This window comes from Engystomops pustulosus, chromosome 8 (assembly GCF_040894005.1).
Source record: "Engystomops pustulosus chromosome 8, aEngPut4.maternal, whole genome shotgun sequence".
NCBI lineage: Eukaryota > Metazoa > Chordata > Amphibia > Anura > Leptodactylidae > Engystomops > Engystomops pustulosus.
In genome coordinates this window covers 91,428,829-91,453,381 of record NC_092418.1, presented here as the reverse complement: position 1 = coordinate 91,453,381, position 24,553 = coordinate 91,428,829, and the positions used below count along the sequence as shown (strand labels likewise).

At 41.2% G+C, this 24,553-nt stretch overlaps 1 protein-coding gene across 1 annotated transcript; it reads left to right on the top strand.

Annotated features, from left to right (window-relative positions):
* Nucleotides 1–3,036: 3,036 nt before the first annotated feature.
* Nucleotides 3,037–24,433, top strand: CYBRD1 (cytochrome b reductase 1). Its single transcript, XM_072121745.1, has 4 exons — nt 3,037–3,326; nt 19,874–20,082; nt 20,694–20,848; nt 22,263–24,433. Exons 1-4 carry the CDS (start codon nt 3,140–3,142, stop codon nt 22,543–22,545), a joined length of 834 nt encoding a protein of 277 aa, XP_071977846.1. The 5' UTR covers nt 3,037–3,139; the 3' UTR covers nt 22,546–24,433.
* Nucleotides 24,434–24,553: the final 120 nt, after the last annotated feature.

Below are 24,553 nucleotides of genomic sequence, written 5' to 3'. Positions count from 1 at the left end.
GAAGAGAGAATCGGGAGCTGCCGCCGAGGATCCGGGTGTTGGAGGGTGAGTATTAATTTTTTTTTTTTTTAGTTGACTCGTGTATAAGCTGAGGTGAGGTTTTTCAGCAAATTTTTGTGCTGAAAATCTCAGCTTATACACGGTATATAAAAAGAATTTAAAAACAAAAAAAATGACCTGTACATAATCTTCTTCTCTTTCGGATGCGAAAGACGTACATTATCAAGCCTTAAAGAGGACCTGCCACCCAAAATTTTGGCACTAGGAGCTGCTTACTAAAGTAAAAGCAGCTCCTAGTGCTTGAACAAACGCTGCAGTGTTAGAAGGATAGCGTTACCGGAAACCTCCGGTAACGCTATCTAACACTGCGGCGGGGTACAATGAAATCATCGGACAGCTCGCAAAGCTAGAGGCGCTGCCTCTACCCCGGACCGCCCCGCTCACTCCATTGGCCGGCGGTGACCGCCGCGGGTCATGCCGCAGTCACCGCCCCTAACCATGCCCCAACCCCGCCCCCTCATGAATACGTCAGACAGTTTTGCGAGCGGTCCGCTGATAACATTGTACTCCGCCGCAGTGTTAGATAGCTATCCTTCTAACACTGCGGTACTTTAGTAAGCAGCTCCTAGTGCCGAAATTTTAGGTGACAGGTCCACTTTAAGACATTGGGGGAGATTTACTACACTATCCTGGACTACACAAAGCCTGTGGAACTTGTGCAAAACAGCAGCAACACAACACAAAAGTGTGAAAGTAAAACAGACTTGGCCGACCTGCACACAACGTCTGCACACCTGTCATAGAAAGACCGCTTTATCTTATGCAGCTCCAGCAGTGGTCACAGTCTCAGTGACATACATGCGCTGGTGCCATAATTACCATAGATGATGTATAGACCCCTGAAAGTGACCAATTAATCGCAAAATCATACAGCACCACCCACCTGAACTAGCCAATCAGAAGCCACATCACCCTGCCCCACCCACCTCCCTCCATTAGAAATACCGTTGCCACTCATATGTATAGACAGTTGGCGGCAAGACTTCAAGAGGTGAAGAAGCGTGGACCTATGGAGCCCTGGGACCTAGGGATCCTGAATGTCTGGACGTGTGGATCTCTGGAGACCTGGCTACCTAGGATATTTATTGGCAGTAACCGTCTAAGCCCAGAGGAAGGGCGATCCTTTAGCAATGGTTTCCCTAAAGGTTTCCTCCACAGAGGTTTTTCCTCTCCTGAATGCCGAATGGTCACACCTTGTGAGTCTGCCATGGGATTGGGATTATAAATAATAATATTTAGGAAAATAAATAAATATTTGGTCCTTTAATTCCCAATCATGTTCCCAGTCATTTTTCTTGATAATGAGGGTTAATACAAGGTCTGTACACATCACATCGCACAGTTATAAGGTAAATATATGCAGGGGGTATAGTCCAATAACTGCCCCTATGGATGTTTCTGCCCCCAGTGATTGCCCCTTACCATGTGAAGAAGCCATACTTCCCAACTGGTGTACAAGCCCCGAAACAGGTGCAATTCCCGACCTTGCAATTATTTCCTATTTTCTTGGTAAGGGGTTGCGCTAATACTTGTTGAGGACATTTGGAAACCTTTATTCTGAACAAGTCAGAAAACTTGCATACAAGCCCAGATAAATGTAATCTCCCAACTTTCGAGAAAGAAAGAAAAAAGATGTGGTGTGCTATGCATGCCATAATTTTTTTTTTTGCCATAAGCCACGCCTTTTGCTCCACCCCTTATTCCACTACACATTATAATTACCCCCTTAGTGCCCTCCATCCCCCTCACATTGTGTCCCCCCAGTTCACTGTCACTTTGGAGCCCCTCTAATATTGTGCCCCAAGCTCTCTCATATTAAAGCCTCCACCAGCTCCCCCTTATATTATCCCCCACCAGCTCCCCCTTAATTTGTGGCCCCCAACAGCTACCCCTATTATTTTGCCCCCCCCCCCCACTAGCAGCTAACCCTCTTATTTAACCCCCAAGCAGTTGTTATTCTCCCCCTATAGTAAAATAATTCACACCTTTCCCGTTCCCTCTCAGCGGCTCCTCTCCCTCTGCTGTGTGTAGTAGAAAACCCGTCAGGCAGATGACATTATCACATCACGCCTGCCGCCTCTGCTACATTTAGCAGAGTTACTCAGTTAATCAGCTCTGTTGGTGTCCAAATTGCTGCCTCGGTACATACCTCCCACTGGGGGGGGGGACAGAGCCCCAGCTCAGTGGTTAGCATTACAGCCTTGCAGCGCTGGAGACCTGTGTTCATGTCCCAGGGTCAACATCTACAAAGAGTTTGTATGTTCTCTCCATTTTTGCGTGGGTTTCCCCCGTGTCCTCCGGTTTCCTCCAACACTCCAAAACATACCGGTAGATTGATTAGATTGTGAGCCCCATTGGGGACATGGACTGATTTGGCAAACTTGGTGCAGCGCTGCGTAATCTGTGTGCACTATATAAATAAAGGAATTATTATTATTATTTCTCTGCATATGTGAGGGTGATGCCACACGTGGCGTTTTGAACCCGTTTTTGGTCCGTTTTTAAGCAGTCTGTTAAACGCATGCGTTTCTTGAAAACGCATCCGTTTTTGACTGGTTTTACCAATGATCTCAATTAAAACTGGTCAGAATCAGATGCATTTTCAAAAAAAACGCATGCGTTTTTGGACGGACTGCTTAAAAACGGACCAAAAACTGGTTTAAAACGCCATGTGTGACATCACCCTCACAGGTGCGAATATAAATCAATTGACCTCCCAGCTGCCTCCATTGTTCTCCGCATAGTTTACAAAGTGGTTGTTCGGATTCCATGAGCGCTGATTATATAATGGATGTCTCCATACCTAGTTCTTATAACTTCTTCCTCTGTGCCACTCAGAACAAAGTAACTGGCACTAACGATGAAACACAGAAGCGCCTTGGGATTAGAGCCAGACTGAAGTTGCAAAACACGATACTAGAGCTCTGCTATTTCCCCACAAAGCAGTGACCCTCCTCCTCCTCGTCCTCCTCCTCTCTCCTCCTTCCTTCCATCATTTCAGGGGAGGGGAGGAGGTGTGGGCCCTACTCTGCAACCACCACACAAAGTCAGTCCAGTAGCAAAGTTTGTGCTGCTAAAGATGGAGGGTTACAAAAGTTTTCTGTTTTTCCTTGTGTCTGCCCTGGTTTTAGGATTCACTCTGGTCATCTTCGTGTTGGTCTGGGTGTTAGACTACAGCGACGGGCTGGCATGGGACGGAGGCAATGCTGAATTTAACTGGCATCCGGTATTGATCATCACAGGCTTCATCTTCATCGAAGGCATCGGTATGTTCCCAGTGTCTGATATCATCCTAGTTTCTAGGTGTGAAATATATTTGTCATTTTATATCTTCATAATTCACATTCTTTTACTGATTTAGTGTAGTTTTACATTCTTCGGCCCTGGGCTTATTCCGGTGTAATTATTCGTACAGACTGTATGCTGGTATTTGTAGTTCTTTAGAGCTGACACCGTTTGTTGATGCTAAACCTTAGAAAATTAAGAAGTCTCCAAAATGTAAACAAATCCCTATTTCATAACTTCTTACCACATGCCACATCTGGCAGGAAACCGAAACGGTGGGGAGTCCTGCACAAGTCAAGTCTTCTTACATAAGTGTCTACTCACTAACAGATTTTGGGAATGAGGGATTCTTAATTTTGTAATTAAGCTTAAATATAACAATTTAAAAAAAAAAAAAAGTTTTTAAAACCTGTGACATGTCAGACGTTTTGATTGGTAAGGTTCTGATCCAAACTCATATGGAGCCTGAAGGTTGTTTTCCTTGTGGCGTTTTTGGCGCATTTTTAAACGCATCCAAAACGCAAGTGGAGGGGATTCTGACAAAACGCAAATACGTTTCCCATAAAATGCATGCGTTTCATTAGAAAAATATATGAGTTTTGGCCAAATCCCCTCCACTTGCGCTTGGAATGTGTTTAAAAATGCGACAAAAATGCCATATAATAATGTCATATAACATACCCCCAGTAACATAACGTAGTGAATGTAATGTCATATAACATACCCCCAGTAACATAACGTAGTGAATGTAATGTCATATAACATACCCCCAGTAATGTAATGTTATATAACATACCCCCAGTAACATAACGTAGTGACTGTAATGTCATATAACATACCCCCAGTAATGTAATGTTATATAACATACCCCCAGTAACATAACGTAGTGACTGTAATGTCATATAACATACCCCCAGTAATGTAATGTTATATAACATACCCCCAGTAACATAACGTAGTGACTGTAATGTCATATAACATACCCCCAGTAACATAACGTAGTGAATGTAATGTCATATAACATACCCCCAGTAACATAATGTAGTGAATGTAATGTCATATAACATACCCCCAGTAACATAATGTAGTGAATGTAATGTCATATAACATACCCCCAGTAACATAACGTAGTGAATGTAATGTCATATAACATACCCCCAGTAACATAATGTAGTGAATGTAATGTTATATAACATACCCCCAGTAACATAACGTAGTGAATGTAATGTTATATAACATACCCCCAGTAACATAACGTAGTGAATGTAATGTCATATAACATACCCCCAGTAATATAACGTAGTGAATGTAATGTTATATAACATACCCCCAGTAACATAACGTAGTGAATGTAATGTTATATAACATACCCCCAGTAAGCAGCTTGTTCTAGTTAAAGGGGTCACTGGGATCAATTATATTTTTATCAGTGGCCTAAGGTAGTGTAAAATAAAAACACAGTAAAAGTAATACTTACTACACTGGACCATATGCGAAGATGTATCTCTGGTATCGCTGGCCTGTTTTTGTAAGGATATATGTTTACTGTCAACAGACAGGGGTAGATTTATCATTCAGAATAATGTCGTAATTTGCACCAAAAACTTGTCAACGCCCCATTTGCCGCTGGTTATAGACAGTTTTCAGGCACTTTTACGACATAGGTGGCGTGAGCTGTGAAAATCAGTGTGGGTTCAAGGTAAAAAGTCTGTGTGCCAAATATTTGTCCCCGCTTTCAGATATAAACTAATAGGAGGTTCAAAGTGCGACTAGACCGTCTTATACTATACCACATCATCCAGCATCAGACTCTAAGGGTGATGCCACACATTGCGTTTTTGGACCATTTTAAAACGCATGCATTTTTGTATGCTTACCGTGCGCTTGGCTGCTTTGAACCTGTTTATCATTTCTAGAAGTGTAGGCAGCTGGAAAACTGATTAAAACCAGCCAAACGCATGATAAACATTTAAAACGGTCCAAAAACGCGGCGTGTGGCATCACCCTTACCTGAATCTTGTGCAGCATAAGGCCGTTCTCACACTTTCGGTTTTCATGCGCACGTTCTTGAGGTGCAGAACCCGGATTGCACTCTACTTGGTTTTGTTAGACTTTTTTTCATGCACGTAAAAATCTCCGCATGCTCTACTTTTGCAAGTCACCTGCGGGAAAAACGCACCATACAAGTATACTCCTCAAAAACACATTGCACTCTGAGACAAATGGAAGTGCTATGCGTTATTCACTGATCAATTGTGATAGAAAAGATGGACCATAGTCATGAGTCTTAATTTTACACACGCTGTCAGCGCATGAAAAACACATTGGAAACAAAAAAAAAGTATGTGAAAACCTGTAGCCCAACTCATGTGAATATGGCCCAGCTACTGCTCTGTAATACATTGTACCACTGGGCCAAGTTATTTCCTAATTGAAAACATCTGTAACCGTAAAGCTTGTTGCCTCCATGTGAGTAAAATTCTTGAACCAATATTACCAAGTGAACACACTTTCTTGCTTGTCCCATTGTCCATCCACTGTCAATAAGTTTTCTTAAATTAGAGATACATATCACCTTCTCATGGAGAAAGTATCATGTAAATGATTCACAATTTTGAGCTCTTATATATGATTCTTTATAAAGGACTCGGCAACTCTGCGTGACCCTGCATGTTTGTATAAAGGTTGTCTACCGGTTAAATGTAGACAATGATAACACAATTATTATCTCATGCATATGGCAGAATATTCTGCCTGGGGCCTGTACGGCAGAGCACAAATGTCCTGTAGCTTATTGCACTTCTGTAAAGGAAAACAGGAGGAATCCTTCTGATACAGAATATGACGAAACGCGCTACTATATACACACTTCACTGACTTGGTAACTGATGGATCGCTGTGTAACTATAGAGCTTGGAATGATGCCCGGCTAATCTGTCTCCAAACACATGTCAATGGTAACCAACAGAAGAAATAAGGATGTTTTTATTTATAGGTAATGGATTAACCCTGCATATTTACCAACTGTATAGTTGTCAGGATCGTTAAGACCTGGAGCCCCAAATCTGCCTGTAGACCACATGTTTCCCCTTCATATTTTTTCCACTACAGAATCACATATTTTGGTAATCCCATCCATAATGATAATAATAATTCTTTATATAGCGCACACAGATTACGCAGCGCTGCACAGAGCTTGTCTAATCAGTCCCTTCACCAATGGGGCTCACAATCTAATCAATCTACCAGTATGTGTTGGAGTGTGGGAGGACCCGGAGCAAACCCACATTGTAAACAGTAGTAACTGCAGAGAACCTCCATCCACCATTCACTTCTATTCAAGTGTAAACTGTAGCAGACTTTTGGTAGAGGTTTACTCTTTTGGAGGGATTTCCTACTTATAGGTTATCAATATACAGTTATATATATATATATATATATATATATACACTCACCGGCCACTTTATTAGGTACACCTGTCCAACTGCTCGTTAACACTTAATTTCTAATCAGTCAATCACATGGCGGCAACTCAGTGCATTTAGGCATGTAGACATGGTCAAGACAATCTCCTGTAGTTCAAACCGAGCATCAGTATCGGGAAGAAAGGTGATTTGAGTGCCTTTGAACGTGGCATGGTTGTTGGTGCCAGAAGGGCTGGTCTGAGTATTTCAGAAACTGCTGATCTACTGGGATTTTCACGCACAACCATCTCTAGGGTTTACAGAGAATGGTCCGAAAAAGAAAAAACATCCAGTGAGCAGCAGTTCTGTGGGCGGAAATGCCTTGTTGATGCCAGAGGTCAGAGGAGAATGGGCAGACTGGTTCGAGCTGATAGAAAGGCAACAGTGACTCAAATCGCCACCCGTTACAACCAAGGTAGGCAGAAGAGCATCTCTGAACGCACAGTACGTCGAACTTTGAGGCAGATGGGCTACAGCAGCAGAAGACCCCACCGGGTGCCACTCCTTTCAGCTAAGAACAGGAAACTGAGGCTACAATTTGCACAAGCTCATCGAAATTGGACAGTAGAAGATTGGAAAAACATTGCCTGGTCTGATGAGTCTCGATTTCTGCTGCGACATTCGGATGGTAGGGTCAGAATTTGGCGTCAACAACATGAAAGCATGGATCCATCCTGCCTTGTATCAACGGTTCAGGCTGGTGGTGGTGGTGTCATGGTGTGGGGAATATTTTCTTGGCACTCTTTGGGCCCCTTGGTACCAATTGAGCATCGTTGCAACGCCACAGCCTACCTGAGTATTGTTGCTGACCATGTCCATCCCTTTATGAGGACAATGTACCCTGTAACATCTGATGGCTACTTTCAGCAGGATAATGCGCCATGTCATAAAGCTGGAATCATTTCAGACTGGTTTCTTGAACATGACAATGGGGTCACTGTACTCAAATGGCCTCCACAGTCACCAGATCTCAATCCAATAGAGCATCTTTGGGATGTGGTGGAACGGGAGATTCGCATCATGGATGTGCAGCCGACAAATCTGCGGCAACTGTGTGATGCCATCATGTCAATATGGACCAAAATCTCTGAGGAATGCTTCCAGCACCTTGTTGTATCTATGCCACGAAGAATTGAGGCAGTTCTGAAGGCAAAAGGGGGTCCAACCCGTTACTAGCATGGTGTACCTAATAAAGTGGCCGGTGAGTGTACATACACCAATATTTCTATAATCAACACTGCTTTGTAACCCTGAGAGCAAAATTCGGACCCTAAAGGGGTTACTCAGAAATGGCAGTGAAACGACAAAAATCCTCTCCAGAGCCAAGATGCAGCGGAGCCTGTCACATGTGATCTTATTAAACCACAAGTCCATGGGTGCAGTCTATGGTTAGCGTTCTGCTGCTGATGTATTTATCTCACAGGGGATTTCCTAGACTTTGTTCAGGCTTCGTTCACATGTTGTGTTTTCATTCCGCTTTGAAACGCTGAGGAGAGGGGGTTGGCTTAATTTCATTACTCTAAAGGGCATCTACCACCAGGACGAAAGACTGGAGCGTGGAGCCCCTCAGGCCCATTTGCATACAGTCCTTCATCCTGGCGGTAGATCCCCTTTAACTGTAGCATTTACAAAACACAATGGGATGTTAACACATGTGTAAACAGTAATGTAATTGGGCATATCACCTCTCCTCGGCTGTTGTAATGCGTTTCAAAATGCAATGAAAACGCAACCAAAATGCAACGTGCCCTAAATGCTGCATATACTTTTCAAACCATTAGGCACAGATTGAAGTAAATTGGAAAGTTTTCAAAGTTTTCTGATGAGCCAGAACACAGAGGGATGCTAATAACACCCCCCAAAAGCACTTCAGGCTCATTAGCATACTTATTAAAACAGTTTTTTTTATTGGGAGGTTGAATTAAAGGGAACAAATTACATGAATGACTTCCTTTAACCCCTTCCCGACATTTGACGTAATAGTACTGCATGGCGGGAGGTGCGTTCCCGCAAAATGCAGTATTATTACGTCATGCTTCTGGCCCCGGCTCCTGAACGGAGCCGGGGCCAGAAGCTGCGGGTGTCGGCTATATATTATAGCCGACACCTGCCCCTAACACCCGCGATCGGAGATTTCTCCGATCGCGGGTGTTAACCCCTAACACGCCGCGGTCGCGCTGACCGCGGCGTGTTAGAGGCATTTAAAGTTTGACAAGAGGGAATCGGACCCCCCCGCGGCGCTTACCGGGGGGGTCCGCTGCTCCGATCGCAGCCCCGGGACTGCCGGTGCCCGGGGCTGCGAGATCTTCATCCCGGTGCCGGGTCCCTGCCTCCTGGCAGGACCCGGCTGTAAGACACTGGGCATGCGCAGCATGCTCAGTGTCTTACATTACACAGTGCAATACATCTGTATTGCACTGTGTAACCTGTAAAAATGCTTGAACAAGTGATCAGAAGATCACTTGTTCAAGCTTAGATGGCAGTAACTGTAAAAAAAGTAAAAATAAATAAATAAAGGTTTTTTTAAATAAAAATAAATAATAAAAGAAAGTGAAAGTCCCCCCAAACACCACATTTCCCTGTACACAAGTAATAAAGTATAAAAAACACTAAATCACAAAAAAACCCCACTTATTTGGTATCGCCGCATCCGTAACAATCTGTACAATAAATCCTAATCATAATTGGACCCCCTCGGTGAACGTGGTAAAAAAAAAAACCCAAAAACATGCCAAAAATTTAAACTTTTTATCAAATTGCTTTACAAAAAATGTTCTAAAAAGTTATCCGAAAAAGTTACAAGCACCAAAATGATACCAATGAAAAGAACAACTTGTCACGCAAAAAATAAGCTTACAACCAGCTCCGTCAACCAAAAAATACTATAGTTATGCTGCTATAAAAATGGAAATACTAAAACAAATGCAATTTTTTCTATTCTAGTTTTCCTTCAATAAAATTGGACAAATATGAAATAAACTATATAAATGAGGTATCACCGTAATCGTAGTGATCCGTAGAATAAAGATAATATATTATTGTTATGCTACAGTGAACACCCCCCAAAAAAATGCTAAAAATCCAAAACAAGAATTGATGATTTTATTTTCCTCCACACGTAAAAAGTTAATAAAATTGCTTCAATAAGCTAAAAACCCACTAAAATTAAGTTTTTTTTACAGTGCATCTCATCTCGCAAAAAATAAGCCATTATGTGTCTAAATAGCTTAAAAAATAAATAAAGATTGTATAGCCTATTCCCAACGCGCATTGTTATAGAACGGTGCGGCGGGTAGTGACTTGCCAACACGGTTCAGACACAGTGATCGGGGTAAGACGGCGGCTGTTCCTGACGGCCATTCATCCTGCCCCATGGACCAGAAGGGTTACGTCCCCCCCACATGATCGCTGCTACTGGCTCATCAATTCAGACCAGCCAATAGCAGCGAATTTACTTATGACGTCAGTAATACCGGTCACCACGTCTGTAGACACGGTGATCGGGGCAGGGTGACGGCTGTTCCTGACAGCCACCAATTTTGCCTTGCAGTCCAGAGGGGTTTTGTTGCCCCCCTCTGTCCATGTTTGCCGCTATTGGCTGGTCGATTTGGTCCAGCCAAAAGCAGCAATATTCGTCACAATGGGCATCGCTAGGGTGAATAAGAGCAACACTTGGCGAAAATTTCCCTACGAAAAAACAAGATTTGGTACAAAAGCGCTGGTCATGCACATTGTACAGATTATGCTGTACAACTCTTACGTGCTGTTCCAATGTGCAGGTCCTGCCGTATCATTTCTCCATTTTCGAGAGGAAGATATTAGGAAACTAATATTGGGACAAGAAGGACGGAGCCCCAGTACCTCTGGTTTAGATGTTCCTGTGTTTTGCCAGGACAGCATTTTCCCGGTGAATTCTGCTGCTTCTAATGGTAGGACTCAATAAAGAGTCTGTTCCAAAAGAGAAGTTAGGATGGACACTATATACTAAGGATGGACACTATATACTAAGGATGGACACTATATACTACTAAGAGACATGCGACAACTCCAGAGTGACAAAAGTTTAGTTGGTCCCCTGGTATATTCCACCTCCTTATACGCAACACATTCACAATTCACAACCTGTTGTGAATTAATTTCGGTAAAATGAATAATTGTAACAACTGTTAGGTTACGATGCTCCCTATAACCCTCCATTATTTCATATGGGGCGCCACATAACGGGCACTGAACGTTCCAGAAATAATTGCAATTTTCATCTTGGACTCCATCGCACATCATATTTGGAAACCACCTATATGTTCAAAATGCTCATTTCGCCACATGTATTACACTATACCACATATTACACCTTGCTATATTCCCCAAGGGGTGTACATTCAACAATTAGGGTCACTTTTCGGGTTTTCCTCTGTTTTGGTACCACTACGGCTATCCAAATGTATCCTGACACATGTGAAGGATTTCTGTCAAATTTGGCCTCTAAAAGACAAACATCCCTCTTTTCCTCTACTGTGCACCCATAAAGCATTTTATATGCACATGTGGGGTACTTCTACACTCGGGAGAAATAGTTTCACTCCTTTTTTGGGGTTATTTAATATATTATCCCTTGTGGCTTACAAAAATTAGGGGTAAAGTGACATTTATAGGAAAATTTTCACCTTTTTAATGTTTAGGGCCTAATTGGATCATTCACCTGTAGGGGCAAATACATATATTACACATTGCAAAATTCTCTAAGGGGTGTGCGTTCAAAAATTAGGGTCACTTTTCGGATTTTTATCTGTTTTATACCACTAGGGTTCTCCAAATGCATGTCAAACATTTCTGTCAAATTTGGCTTCTAAAAGGCAAACATTCCCCTTTCCTTTTACTGTGCGCCCATACAACATTTTATATACACATGTGGGGTACTTCTACACTTGAGAGAAATAGCTTTACACATTTTGGGGGGTTATTACATTTTTTTTATCCCTTGTGGCTATAAAAAATTAGGGGTAAACTGACCTTTATAGGAAAATTTTTAACTTTTTCCTATTTAAGTCCTAATTAAATCAAACACCTTTATGGACAAATACACATATTACACCTTGCTAAATTCTCTAAGGGGTGTGCTTTCCAAAATGGTGACACTTGTTGGGGTTCCCCTCTGTTTTGGTACCACTACGGCTCTCTAAATGCATCCTGACATATGTAAAGGATGTCTGTCAAATTTGGCTTCTAAAAGTCCAACGCCCCTCTTTCCCTTCTGAGCTTCAGTGCGTACCCATACAACATTTTATTTGCATGTGTGGGGCAATTTTATACTCGGGAGAAATGCTAGTACACATTTTTTTGGGGTTGTTTCATCTTTAATGCCTTATGGGATACAAAAATTAGCCGTAAAAGTGACTTTTTTGGGAAAATGTTCATCTTTTTCCTTTTAGGGACCTATTTGAAGCAAACACCTGTAGGGGAAAATACACATATTACACCTTGCTAAATTCTCCAAAGGGTGCACTTTCCAAAATGGTGACACTTGTTGGGGTTCCCCTCTGTTTTGGTACCACTAGGGCTCTCCAAATGCATCCTGACACATGTAAAGGATGATTGTCAAATCTGGCTTCTAAAAGGCCAAAGCCCCTATTTCCCTTCTGAGCCCTACTTTACACCCATACAACACTTTATATGCAAAAGTGGTGCAGTTCTATGCTTAGGAGAAATAGTTCTACACATTTATGGGGGGTGTTTCATCTTTTATCCCTTGTGGCTTACAAAAATTTGGGGTAAAAGTGACTTTTTTGAGAAAATTTTCACCTTTTTTCCTTTTTGGGGCCTAATTGAATCAAACACCTGTTGGGGCAAATACACAAATTACACCTTGCTAAACTCTCCAAGGGGTGTACTTTCCAGAATGGTGTCTCTTGTTGGGGCTTTCCTCTGTTTTGGTACCATTATGGCTCTCCAAATGCATCCTGACACATGAAAACTTTTTCAGCCATATTTGGCCTCCAAAAACGAAACAACGCTCTTTCCATTCCAAGTGCCCCCCTGTGCCCGTACAGAAGGGTACAGTGACAAAATGGGTATTGGCATACTCAGGAGGAATTGCCCTCAACATTGTAAAATGCATTTTCCTTTTTAACCCATTGTGAAGGTGAAAATTTTAGTGTTCAATGAATCTATAGTAAGATAAAATTACATTTCTGTAATTTCACTTTCATTTATCTTTCACCCTCATGAAACGTTCATAGGGTTAACAAAATTCCCAAAGGTTGTTTTGAATATTTTGAGGGGTGTAGTTTCTAAAATGGTGTCATTTGTGGGGGTTTCTTGTCATGTGGGCCTTATAAAGTCACTTCTAACTAAATTGACCCTCCAAAAGTAGGTTTTGATGATTTTCGTGAAAATCTGAAAAATTGCACCTAAAGTTATAAGCCTCCTAACATCCTAAAAAAAGGAAAAGATGTTTGAAAAATGATGCCAAGTTAAAGCAGACATATGGAAAATGTTAGTTATCAAGTTATTTTAGTGATATGACCAACTTTCCAAAAAGTAGAAAATTTTGAATTTGGAAAACATAGTTTTTTTCAAAATTTTTGCCAAATTTCCATTTATTTCATAAATAAATACTAAACATATTGATTAAATTTCTCAACCAGCATGAAGTACAATGTGTCACAAAAAAACAATTTCAAAATCAACTGGATATGTTAAAGTGTTCCAAAGTTATAACCATTTATAGTGACACAGGGCAGATTTGAAAAAATGGGCCGTGTCAGGAAGGTGAAAAGTGGCTTCAGCGTTAAGGGGTTAAACTTGTTCAAATGGTGGGCGAATGTGATGGAAACATACAGAGTTGTACAGAAGTTCTGCCACCTCGACTTTTGACGACTTTTAATGAAGTTGCCTTATTTTTACTACAATTTTATAAAAAAAAATTCCTGCATGATATCAATCACTTTTATTTCCTGTACAAGTGGTTGATCAGCGGTTAAAGTTGCCCAGAAAAAAAAATTTGACTGTGTATTATACATTAGATATGAATAGTCAACATACCTGGTGCCCTTCGTTTTGCTCTTGGTGCCTCCGTTACTTTATTCACCTTCGCTGACATTAGGGAAACTGTCTATAAGTCACAGAACTTACAACTGAACTGAGACAATGATGCATCTGTGTCTGTGCAGTGGTCTCAACAGCATCTGTCGTGTTTGATGCTTGGGTTTCGGAAAATTAAGGCCAAAAGATATTCCCCTTTATAAGACAACTTTCCTAACATTGCAGCTTAGATACAGCAACTCTATGTAGGTTAGATACCTGTCTAGTATTATTTAGATCAGGGGTCCCCAAACTTTTTACATAGGGGGCCGTTCATTGTCTCTCTCAGACCATTGGAGGGCCGGATAAAAAGCGGTACATGTGACCACATCTGTAATACACTGCCCCCCCCCCCAATTAATTATTTAATATACTGCACCACCTTGTGAACTATTTTATATATTGGCCCAATGAATTAATTAATTGGGTCAATTAATTATTAAATATGCTGCCCCCCCCCCTATTAATTACTAGACTGGCCCTTAAAATTAATTATTTCCTATGCTGCCCCTTGACCATTAGTTATTTTAAGTGCCCCCCACCCACCATTAGTTATTTTATGTGCCCCCCACCCACCATTAGTTATTTTATATGCCCCCCCACCCACCATTAGTTATTTTATATGTCCCCACCCACCATTAGTTATTTTATATGCCCCCCCCCACCATTAGTTATTTTATGTGCCCCCCACCCACCATTAGTTATTTTATATGCCCCCCCCCCACCCACCATTAGTTATTTTATATGCCCCCCCCACCCACCATTAGTTATTTTATGTGCCCCCCACCCACCATTAGTTATTTTATATGCCCCCCCCACCCACCATTAGTTATTTTATATGCCCCCCCCACCCACCATTAGTTATTTTATATGCCCCCCCCACCCACCATTAGTTATTTTATGTGCCCCCCACCCACCATTAGTTATTTTATATGCCCCCCCACCCACCATTAGTTATTTTATATGCCCCCCCACCCACCATTAGTTATTTTATGTGCCCCCCACCCACCATTAGTTATTTTATATGCCCCCACCACCATTAGTTATTTTATATGCCCCCCCCCACCCACCATTAGTTATTTTATGTGCCCCCCACCATTAGTTATTTTATGTGCCCCCACCACCCACCATTAGTTATTTTATATGCTCCCACCACCCACCGACCATGAATTGTTTCATTATTAGGGCCCCCCAGCCGGCACAATGTTTTAACTGCTGTTTAAAAAAATTTAAAAATCCTATACTTACCTCTGGCTCCTGCGTCTTCTTTCTTCTTGTGGCTGCCGGACAGGAAAAGGTGCGCGGCCGCGTGATGACGTCATCACGCGGCCGCGCATGCAGGTTCAAAGAGCGATGTGCGCCGGGGTTGTCTTCCGGCCACATCGCTCCACCTGCAGTAATAGTGCTCGAGCGGCCGATTCCGACCGCATCGAGCACTATGTTGTGACTGGCAGGAGCTTCCTGTCCGGACGGACGGAGGCTCCTGCCCGATTGCCGAAGTTTGCGGTCCGATGCGACGGGGGCCGCATAGAAACGGTCCGCGGGCCGCATGTGGCCCGCGGGCCGTAGTTTGGGGACCCCTGATTTAGATGCTAATTGTACAACTCAGGGGCGTAATAAGAGAGGCAGGGCCCCATAGTAGACTTCTGAATAAAACCCCCTTAAAATGTACATATTACATTCATATACACCCACACATTTATATATCTATATACATAAACATACAGTTCTTCACTCTAACACACACACATAGAGTATATACAAATCACATAAACATACACATATAATGCCTCACACAGGCATTTACATTTACAAGCAGCTACATGGACATGAAGTGGTCATTTAAGGAATATGCTATTGCTAAACATGAGAGATCGGGGCCAAATATTCCAATAGTTCAGAGTTTGGAGAGTAATAAGGATGTTTTAGAAGTTGATTTTTTGTTCACCAATAAATGTAAATTCTTGTTCATGGAAAAATAAGATATCCACTGAAAATAAGACCTAGTGCCTCTTAAGGAGCAAAAATTAATATAAGATGCTGGGGCACATTTACTTACCCGTCCCATCGCGATCCCCGAGGTGCGTTGTGCGATGAGGATTCGGAGCTGCCGCGATTCACTAAGATCGTGCGTCCAATATCCTGCATGTGTCGCTTCCCCGCTGAGATTCACCGGAGTTCACCATCTTCTTCCCGGTGTATGTGAGTACTTGGCTTGCGACACAATTTTGAATGTTAAATCCTGCCCTTAGTCCGAATCAGTTAGGTTGTCCGACGGCCACGCCCCCCAATTTGTGTCACATGAAAATGCAGTCCGTGCCTTATTCTCGGGGGAAACAGGGTATATACACACCATACACCATGTACACATACACACATACAGCATGTATACATCATATAAATGTTACAATATATTTATAATCGTGCACATCCTCCATTCTTTAGTGTCAGATGATGGGACAACCCCCTGCCCCCCCCGACACTGCAGGTCCCATAGCAGCTGCTATGACTGTAGTTACGCTCTGTGTACAACTATGGTATATATTTGATTGTAATGGGAATGGAGACAAGGAGATACCCACCCAGCTCTGGTACAGACCATCTGTTTGGCCCAATATAAAGTCAGGAAATAGCAGCAATTTGAACTGTGCACTGTCCTGAAGGTGTAACTGTAGGTCCGGTTCCCATTCACTTCTACAATTATAGAATTCTGTACAGTTACATAAGTCTCATAAATGCCCATGTCATTTCCACTGCTTTTGTAACTTGTTGCCACTTTGACATTCTTGCTACGTTTGATATCACCTGATAGTTTCCAGCTCAGAGAATCACATGGCCAACTGCTCATTCTTAAAAACTAAGAGATTAGAGGCAAAACTTCCTGTTTTTAATATTTGATACATCAAAAACTATGAGTCACTATAATGTTATGCTGTGGGGAGTGCAAAAATATTTAGTGTTCTTTAACCTTCACCAATCTTGGTGAAGTGTCTTTATTACTGTATATCTGGAACACATGTGGAAATGGAAAAACATGTGGAATAACAACATTTTGGACTAAAAACATAGAGTTTCATCATGAAAACCTGATTCCCCGTTGTCCATTCTGCACACGGTAAATAGAAGCTGTTAAAATGGGGCTATAGTATCATAGCCTCCAACTTTTACATCAGGGAAAGAGAATAAAAACTCTGATGCATATAATTTTTTATGACCTAAGCCCCTTTTACTGATTCCCTCTGATGCTCTGACCTTGTAGTTAGAATGCCAGGGAATGGCTGGCATTCTCGCATTGGCTATTAAGAAACTAATATTATCGATGACACTGGGACAAATAATCCCACCACACCATGAACACGACCACTATATAGCATGATAGATTTAATATTGTGACCTGAAGACAACCGTTCTTATAATGAGAGAATAAATAATGTCAATACATGACCATTATCATGACCACCACATGGTGCCATTTATATTCTACTACATGTATCATAGTGTAACTACTTTATTTACAAAATAATAATAATAATGGCACAATACAGTGATTACATCCATGGTAGATATCAAAGGGAACCTGTCATCAGGTTATGACCTTGCAATCAGATGGCTGGTTCCTATAGCATAGCATATAACTCCACACCGTTTTTGTCTTCCCCACAATCCTCCCTTGCGCTGACATTATTATTAAAGCTCCTTGGCTCATTGCCAAAGATGGAGATGAGTCACTAGGGTAATTCACAAAGCTGTCTGAGTCATGGAGTCACTGCAACCTCTGTTCACCCTCCTGGCTCCTAGCACAGCTAGCCCACATAAGCACATGACAGAGGTTTCCTTCTTGTTTTGGACAATGTAGACTCCACTGCTATGTTATGTGGAAAGGGATATGTAAGGAGGGACACCATGACTCGCTGTCACCCACCCTCATGACTCGGCTGCATCTTTAGCAATGAGCCCGGTTTGTAAACTTAATTTTCTTCCCAAAGGTTCATAGGAGAATTAAAGACACAGGGACCTGTCATTCGCTTCCTAGGTCCAGGCTGCCTTTAACAGTAGATGTTCTACTTATCTTATAGTTAATTATAATACATGTTACATGCAATGAATTACATCTGACACATCTTTTATGATTCTATCTGTTTGCTTCACCATTTGTTCTCTGGGCCAGACCACTATGACGACTTCTTCCAATCATGTCTCTGCCAAATCTGTATCAGATTTGGAACACCTTCCTTACATTATCTGTATAATAACTTCCCATTCTAACCCCCCCATATGATGATTTGTTCATTGGTTCCTACATACATTAGTTATGTTACTATATTATGTATCATGTCTGGTGCTGTTTACACTGGAAGACAATAAACTCCATATGTTATAAAATGTGTTGTAAACAATTAAGAAACATATGTTACACGCCCATCTGGTTAGGATACAAATGTCTTTAGCAAAATAAACCGTTGTTTTGTTTGTTTTGTGTGTTTGAAAACAATGAAAATTAACTTTGTCCTACACACAGAGTTCTGTATGAGAAAGATGTTACTACATAAATGAACCAATGGGCTTGGTTGCAACCCTGAAAAAATGTCTTGCAAAGAGTGTTACTGTATAAATTAAGATAAAAAAATTCCCTTTGAATTTCTGGGCATTGCAGTGCATTCTAGATCTTCAATAGTCTGGAAGTGGAGACGTCCTGCTCATGTTTAAAGAGTAACTGTACAAGTTAATTGACAAAAAAGTGTTGGCTGGAGGGAAGCCAACGATACCTGTATCATTCTTCTGGCTTCTTCCTATGCTGAGATATAGGGCTAGTAGATATATGAGGCTATCTGTAAAATCCAAACTCCTAGAGTTTTTTACATATTGCGGGGACCGATATTCTCTGCTACTGATCAGGAGCGTGCCCATCTCCTAGTGCTCCTCCCAACAACATCCACCCACCCTCTACTCCTCACCACCCTCTACTCCTCACCACCATCTAGTAAGGCAATCTACGGATTCCCATGGCAACCAACCAAACCATGACAGACAGAGGGACCAGATAAAACTCCTGCTAGCAGGCTAAAGACTACAGATGGCTAATGAGATTAAATTAGAAAATTGATTATTTTAGCTAAGTCCAGAGCTAGGAAAAAGATTTTATACTTTACAGTTGTTCTTTAAAGTGACTGCTTCAGCTAATCACTGACCTCATTGTTCCTGTGGATAAATGACACATGACCACTGAGGCCAGTGATTAGTGTCTAATGTTTAAATTTTTTTTTATTTTATAGATGATTGGAAATCAAATTCCTAAACATCTAGTACAACCTCTTTAAAGTGGTGGTCAGTTTCAGCAAACAAATGTTATTGTTTGCATGATGAAAAGTTCCAATTTTCATCATACTTTCTGTATCAATTCCTCACAGTTTTATAGATCTCTGCTTCTATCTTTACTTCCAGTTGACAGAAATCTGATCATGAACCAGAGCTCCACAATGCTTTGGCTTCAGGCTGTTACACAGCATTGGTGTAACTTGTAGCTGATTGGCCCCAGTGCAAAGACTGTGCCAGGTTTATAGTACTAGTCTTCTCATATGGGAAAAGGAACACCTTATAGGCCCCCTAAACCTCTTGGGCCCAGTTGCAACTGCTGCCCCTGTTACACAGTGCAAGAGCGGTTCCCCCTTTTGCCTATTGTATATTCCTGCACAGCCTCTGGAGTTGCAGCATGGAGGAGGTCTGGTAATGCCCCCTGAACACTTCTGGCACATTAAAATAATTTTAAACATTGATTTTAGGAGGCCATAGACAACAGATATAAACAGATTACCGCAGTCACGGTGCCTGGATCTATGAGTAAGTGCCCCTGGTTTATCATGCTCCATGCATTGATGGTAGATTTCCTTTTTATCCGTGATGTGTTAATGTTATTAGAACCTGTATGTGATACTGACATTCTGGAACGTTCCATCCTGAAAGTTTTCTTTTTTTTCTCTTTCCAGCTATCATAGTCTACAGATTACCATGGACCTGGAAATGTAGCAAGCTGCTCATGAAATGCATACACGCAGGCCTGCACCTTACAGCAACGACACTCGTGGTGGTGGCTTTGGTGGCTGTATTTGAGTACCACAATGCCAAACATATTCCAAACTTATACAGTCTGCACAGCTGGGTTGGGCTCACTGTCGTCATACTTTTTGTATTGCAGGTGAGACAGAATTAGAATTATTTCCAAATTTACATTTCTCTATAATATTTCGCTGCACTTTAATCAAGATGAACTTGCCATGTTTGTTAAAGGGGTTGTCCAGTTTTCACAAATAAATGTTATTGTTTGTATGGTTGTACAATTTCTCAATATACTTTCCCATACTATCAGTTTCTAGATCTCTGCTTGCTGTGATGCAACAAGAAGCTTCATTGTTTACTTTGTGTGGATCAAGCCGATTCGGGGTCATCTATTGTCAACATAGAAGCTATAACAACCCCTTTAAGTCTACACTTTTCTCTTTTGGTGTAGTCCTCTGTTTCCTCATTTCTAAGCATTAATACACATGGTGCATAATGTTCATAATCTTTTGATCAATTTAGATAATCCTATGGCCATTGCAGTATCCAAAATCTAACAAGTCAACACGACCAATAGTAAACCAGGTCACTTTTAGAAGCATTTGGCCTAAAAGGCTACATTCACATATTGTAGTTTCTATCTCATTGTAATAAAATTTCAATCTATAAAATATACATAAAATTGTCTTTTCTTGCCCTGGAAGTAAAAAATTGTTAATTCCTCACTGAATTCTATCTTTTATTTTCTAGCTGTTTGTAAGTATCATAGTCTACCTCCTTCCCATCACTCCTGTCTCCATACGAGCGGCTTTCATGTCTATCCACGTCTACGGTGGTCTTCTTCTGTTTGGATGTATTATGGGGACAGCACTCATGGGGCTCACAGAAAAACTCATATTTTCATTGTAAGTATCATCACAACAAATATACCTCTGTATGTGATTTTTCTACCTTTTATTAAAATTTTTAGTGAGTCACTGATCTTCTTTGAACCAGGAAGAACTGACGTCCGCTATATGATGTTCTAGTTTTCCTCTGAATTTGAAAGAACTTATCCACTATGATGCTATAAAACAATGATTTTATTCTCTATAAAACTAGCCATATCATTGAGATAGTTGTCAACAAACAAATACTACACCTGTATCACCAATACATCTATGGCAACAGCTCATTCTAATGAGAGGAAAGGATTGGGCATCTGAAAATACACCAACCTGGTTCTTTTTTTATCCTGCCATTTGGGAAGAGTCCATATGCTCCTATAAGCATTAGATGGTCAGCCAGTTACACAAAAACATGGAGGGTTGAGCTAATGTGTATGGACAGCTTTAGACACAGTAGGGTGAATTTATTAAGACTGGCACATTGTGTGCCAGTCTTAAAGTGAAGTGGTCAGTTAAACTAACCCACACTAACTAAACATATCTATGAGAAGTGCTATTATACAGCAGTACAACTATCCTTATATTGTTATTTTCCATGCCTGAAGTTCAACACTCAATTTGTAAAGTTGTCTGTCATCTATGCATTTTCATATTCTGTGATCTCAGCCACACATCCAGCTTCCTGATTAACAAGGGACATCCTTTCTCTTCCGCTGAGCCAACTCAACTACATCATTCTTTTGCTGGTTTTGTGACTGCTGAACAGAATTCAGCAGGGGTAAATGAGGGGATTGAGAGACACTGGTTGTATGTGATTGACTGAAGACATATCAGCTCCCACACCCTCAGGAATTCTCATCTCTCTATAACAGAATATTCTGTTATTCATGTTTGCATTTTTGTTTTACAGTAAAAGTTTCCACAAGCGTTTTCCAAACCCTACTAACTGCTACTTTAGTTTACAATACATCGTCATACACTGCCATAGTCTATGTCAGTGGTGGCACTCGGTGCCCTTTCTGTGGGCACCCAGGCCATCACCAGAGAGGACTCCAGGTATTTTCCTGCAGACCCAAACAGCCCAGGACTTGCTGTGCACAGAGCTGTGTTAGAGACACAGTGCTACCTGGGACTACTGGAGGAGTGGGAAGGTGTGGACAGATCCGGATTATCATTGTAGCTCCTGCTCCGGCCCTGACAATTCTTCCTGTTTATGGGACTCTGATGGGAATCTACAATGATCATCAAAATTTCTTCTTATGAATGAAAGCTGTGACAGAGAATGGAGTATAAATCACAAATTAAATTTCTGTGTTGGCACTTTGTGATAAATAAGTGGGTCCTGGTTGTAGTTTGGGCACTCAGTCTCTAAAAGATTCGCCATCACTGGTCTATGTTCTTCTAGTAATCACATCAAATGCTTGCTTTCTAGGAGAAAACCTGCATACAGTTCTTTTCCTCCAGAAGGAATCTTTGTGAACACTTTGGGGCTTCTCATTATTGTCTTTGGCGGATTGATTCTATGGATCGCCACACGACCAGGATGGAAGAGGCCACCTGAACACGTTGAGAAAGACCAGCATCCTTTAGGAAGTGAAGTGGATGATGTCAGCACAACTGACTACAGCAAAAACAAGTCTGATGTAGAATTAAACAGCGAAGCCAGAAAAAGGAACCTGACGTTAGATGAGGCCGGGCAAAGATCCACCATGTGACAGTGATCCATTGGGAATTTGTTAATGAAGGACTTTTCACCGGACCCCTTGAGAATCAAATGGGTTATCCCATGATAAACATTTATCACCCGTTCACAGACACAGTGCTTGTTTATCTCCATCAGTCCTATAGATACTGATGGGACATGCGTTCACCACTCTGTTCAAGTGCCTTCAGGACAAAATGCTAAGGACCCTGATTTAGTGCTCAGTAGGGATCACATTAGTTGGGGGATTATCTAAAGGAATTAACAAACCTTCTCCAACTTTAAAATTAGGGCAATGGCATTTAATGGGTTAACACCCACAATTGGTGCCACCGGTGGGTGGGGGTCTAGATTCAGGTACCCAAACCGAACTTTTGTTCAAAGTTCGGACAAACTCTGCAAACCGGAACCTGAATGGGTCTGCTCGTCCCTACCTATAATCAGCTGCCAACCTGCTGTAGAGCAGATCACTGTGAAGCTAAACATGTCTTTGGTTTGTTGTTGCATTTAGGGTACAATTTAGCCATTATGCATACCATGCAATGGCCTGGGACCCCGAGAGAGAACACACAATGGTGAAATGCAGAAAATTCTTCTGGGCTGGGACAACAGCTGGTTTTACAAGACACACCAAGCAAGTAGGCCCCCGGACATAATATTGTTAGGGGTTTTAGAAATTCCAAATCCACTCTGGCTGCATTACATGTTTTTTTTTTTAGTTTTTTACATTCAATATGCTAATTAGCACATTAGACGGTTTGGGCGGCCTTCCAGGGCCCAGAAATTCTAAGGTGTCCATGACTGACTGAACCAATTGCCAAATTTGCAACTGTCCTGCAGAAATACATCACATGAAATGCATAAAGAGAGGCGAGAGAGATAAGAAGAGAAAAGAGTATGTGCCACACCCCAAAACTTTGGTGCATTAGTTAATGAAATAACAAGTGAGATAGATGGGCCATCACTGGTAGGAGAGAAGAAGGCAACAACTGGGATATGTGGTGTTATGGGTGACAAGGAAACTCCCTGGGTAAACCAAGCCCCTAATCTGAATATTAGATAAAACAATAAATTCTTTGTGTGTGTGTGTGTATATATATATATATATATATATATATATATATATATATACATATTAGTGCAACAACAAACCAGAGATGTTTTGGTTTTTAGTGACTTGCTGTACAATGCTGTGGCAAAGTTTTGTGGGGACTCCCTTAAAAAAACCATAACAGTACTTAAAATTTATGTGTAACTTTGATTTCCAAAAGTTTAGATTATCTAGAACTCCTTGGAAATATTCCCATCTAATCTGCAACAAAGTGTAAACCGGAAGCGCTGCTACTCCTATGTTCTAGTGTATTTCAGCACATGGACCTAATTCATCTCTATGACACGTCAATATTCTCTGGAATTCTTGTTTAAGTACTGTTTGAATTAAATCTACGCTTTATATACATTGAAACATATATATCTGGACAAGTTGACATGTTTTGAAATCAAATTAGCATTAGTATAAATTGGCCACATTGTTTTACTTATCATTTACCTCATTGTCGATTCACAGATTATATTAAATGTTTAAAAAGTGTCTGTTTTGTTCCCCCTAAAAATATTGTCGCTTCTCTATTATTTTTACAGGCTTTGGCAAGTGTTACAGCCTTTCTTATATAGTAAATTCCTTCCACTGACTGTTTCTCACCAAAACAAAGCTGCTTTTCCTACTTCTAGTCCCTCTTTGTGAACTTTATGGCAGTATTGAATGCATTTATATCCAAGAAATGTGATGAGCTTACAGTTGAGAGACAGATGGAGGGGGTCTTTCCTTGACTTGTCACCTATGATCTCTCTGAATGTGTTTTATGGATCATTGTAGATAAAATAAAATTATTGATGCTTTATTTACACATACGAAGATGTTATCATTAAAAAAGAGGGAACCACTTGGTTAAAGAAAACCTACCATAAAATCCATCAGGGACACTTACTCATAAAACGAGGCATGTAACTGTGGTAATCTT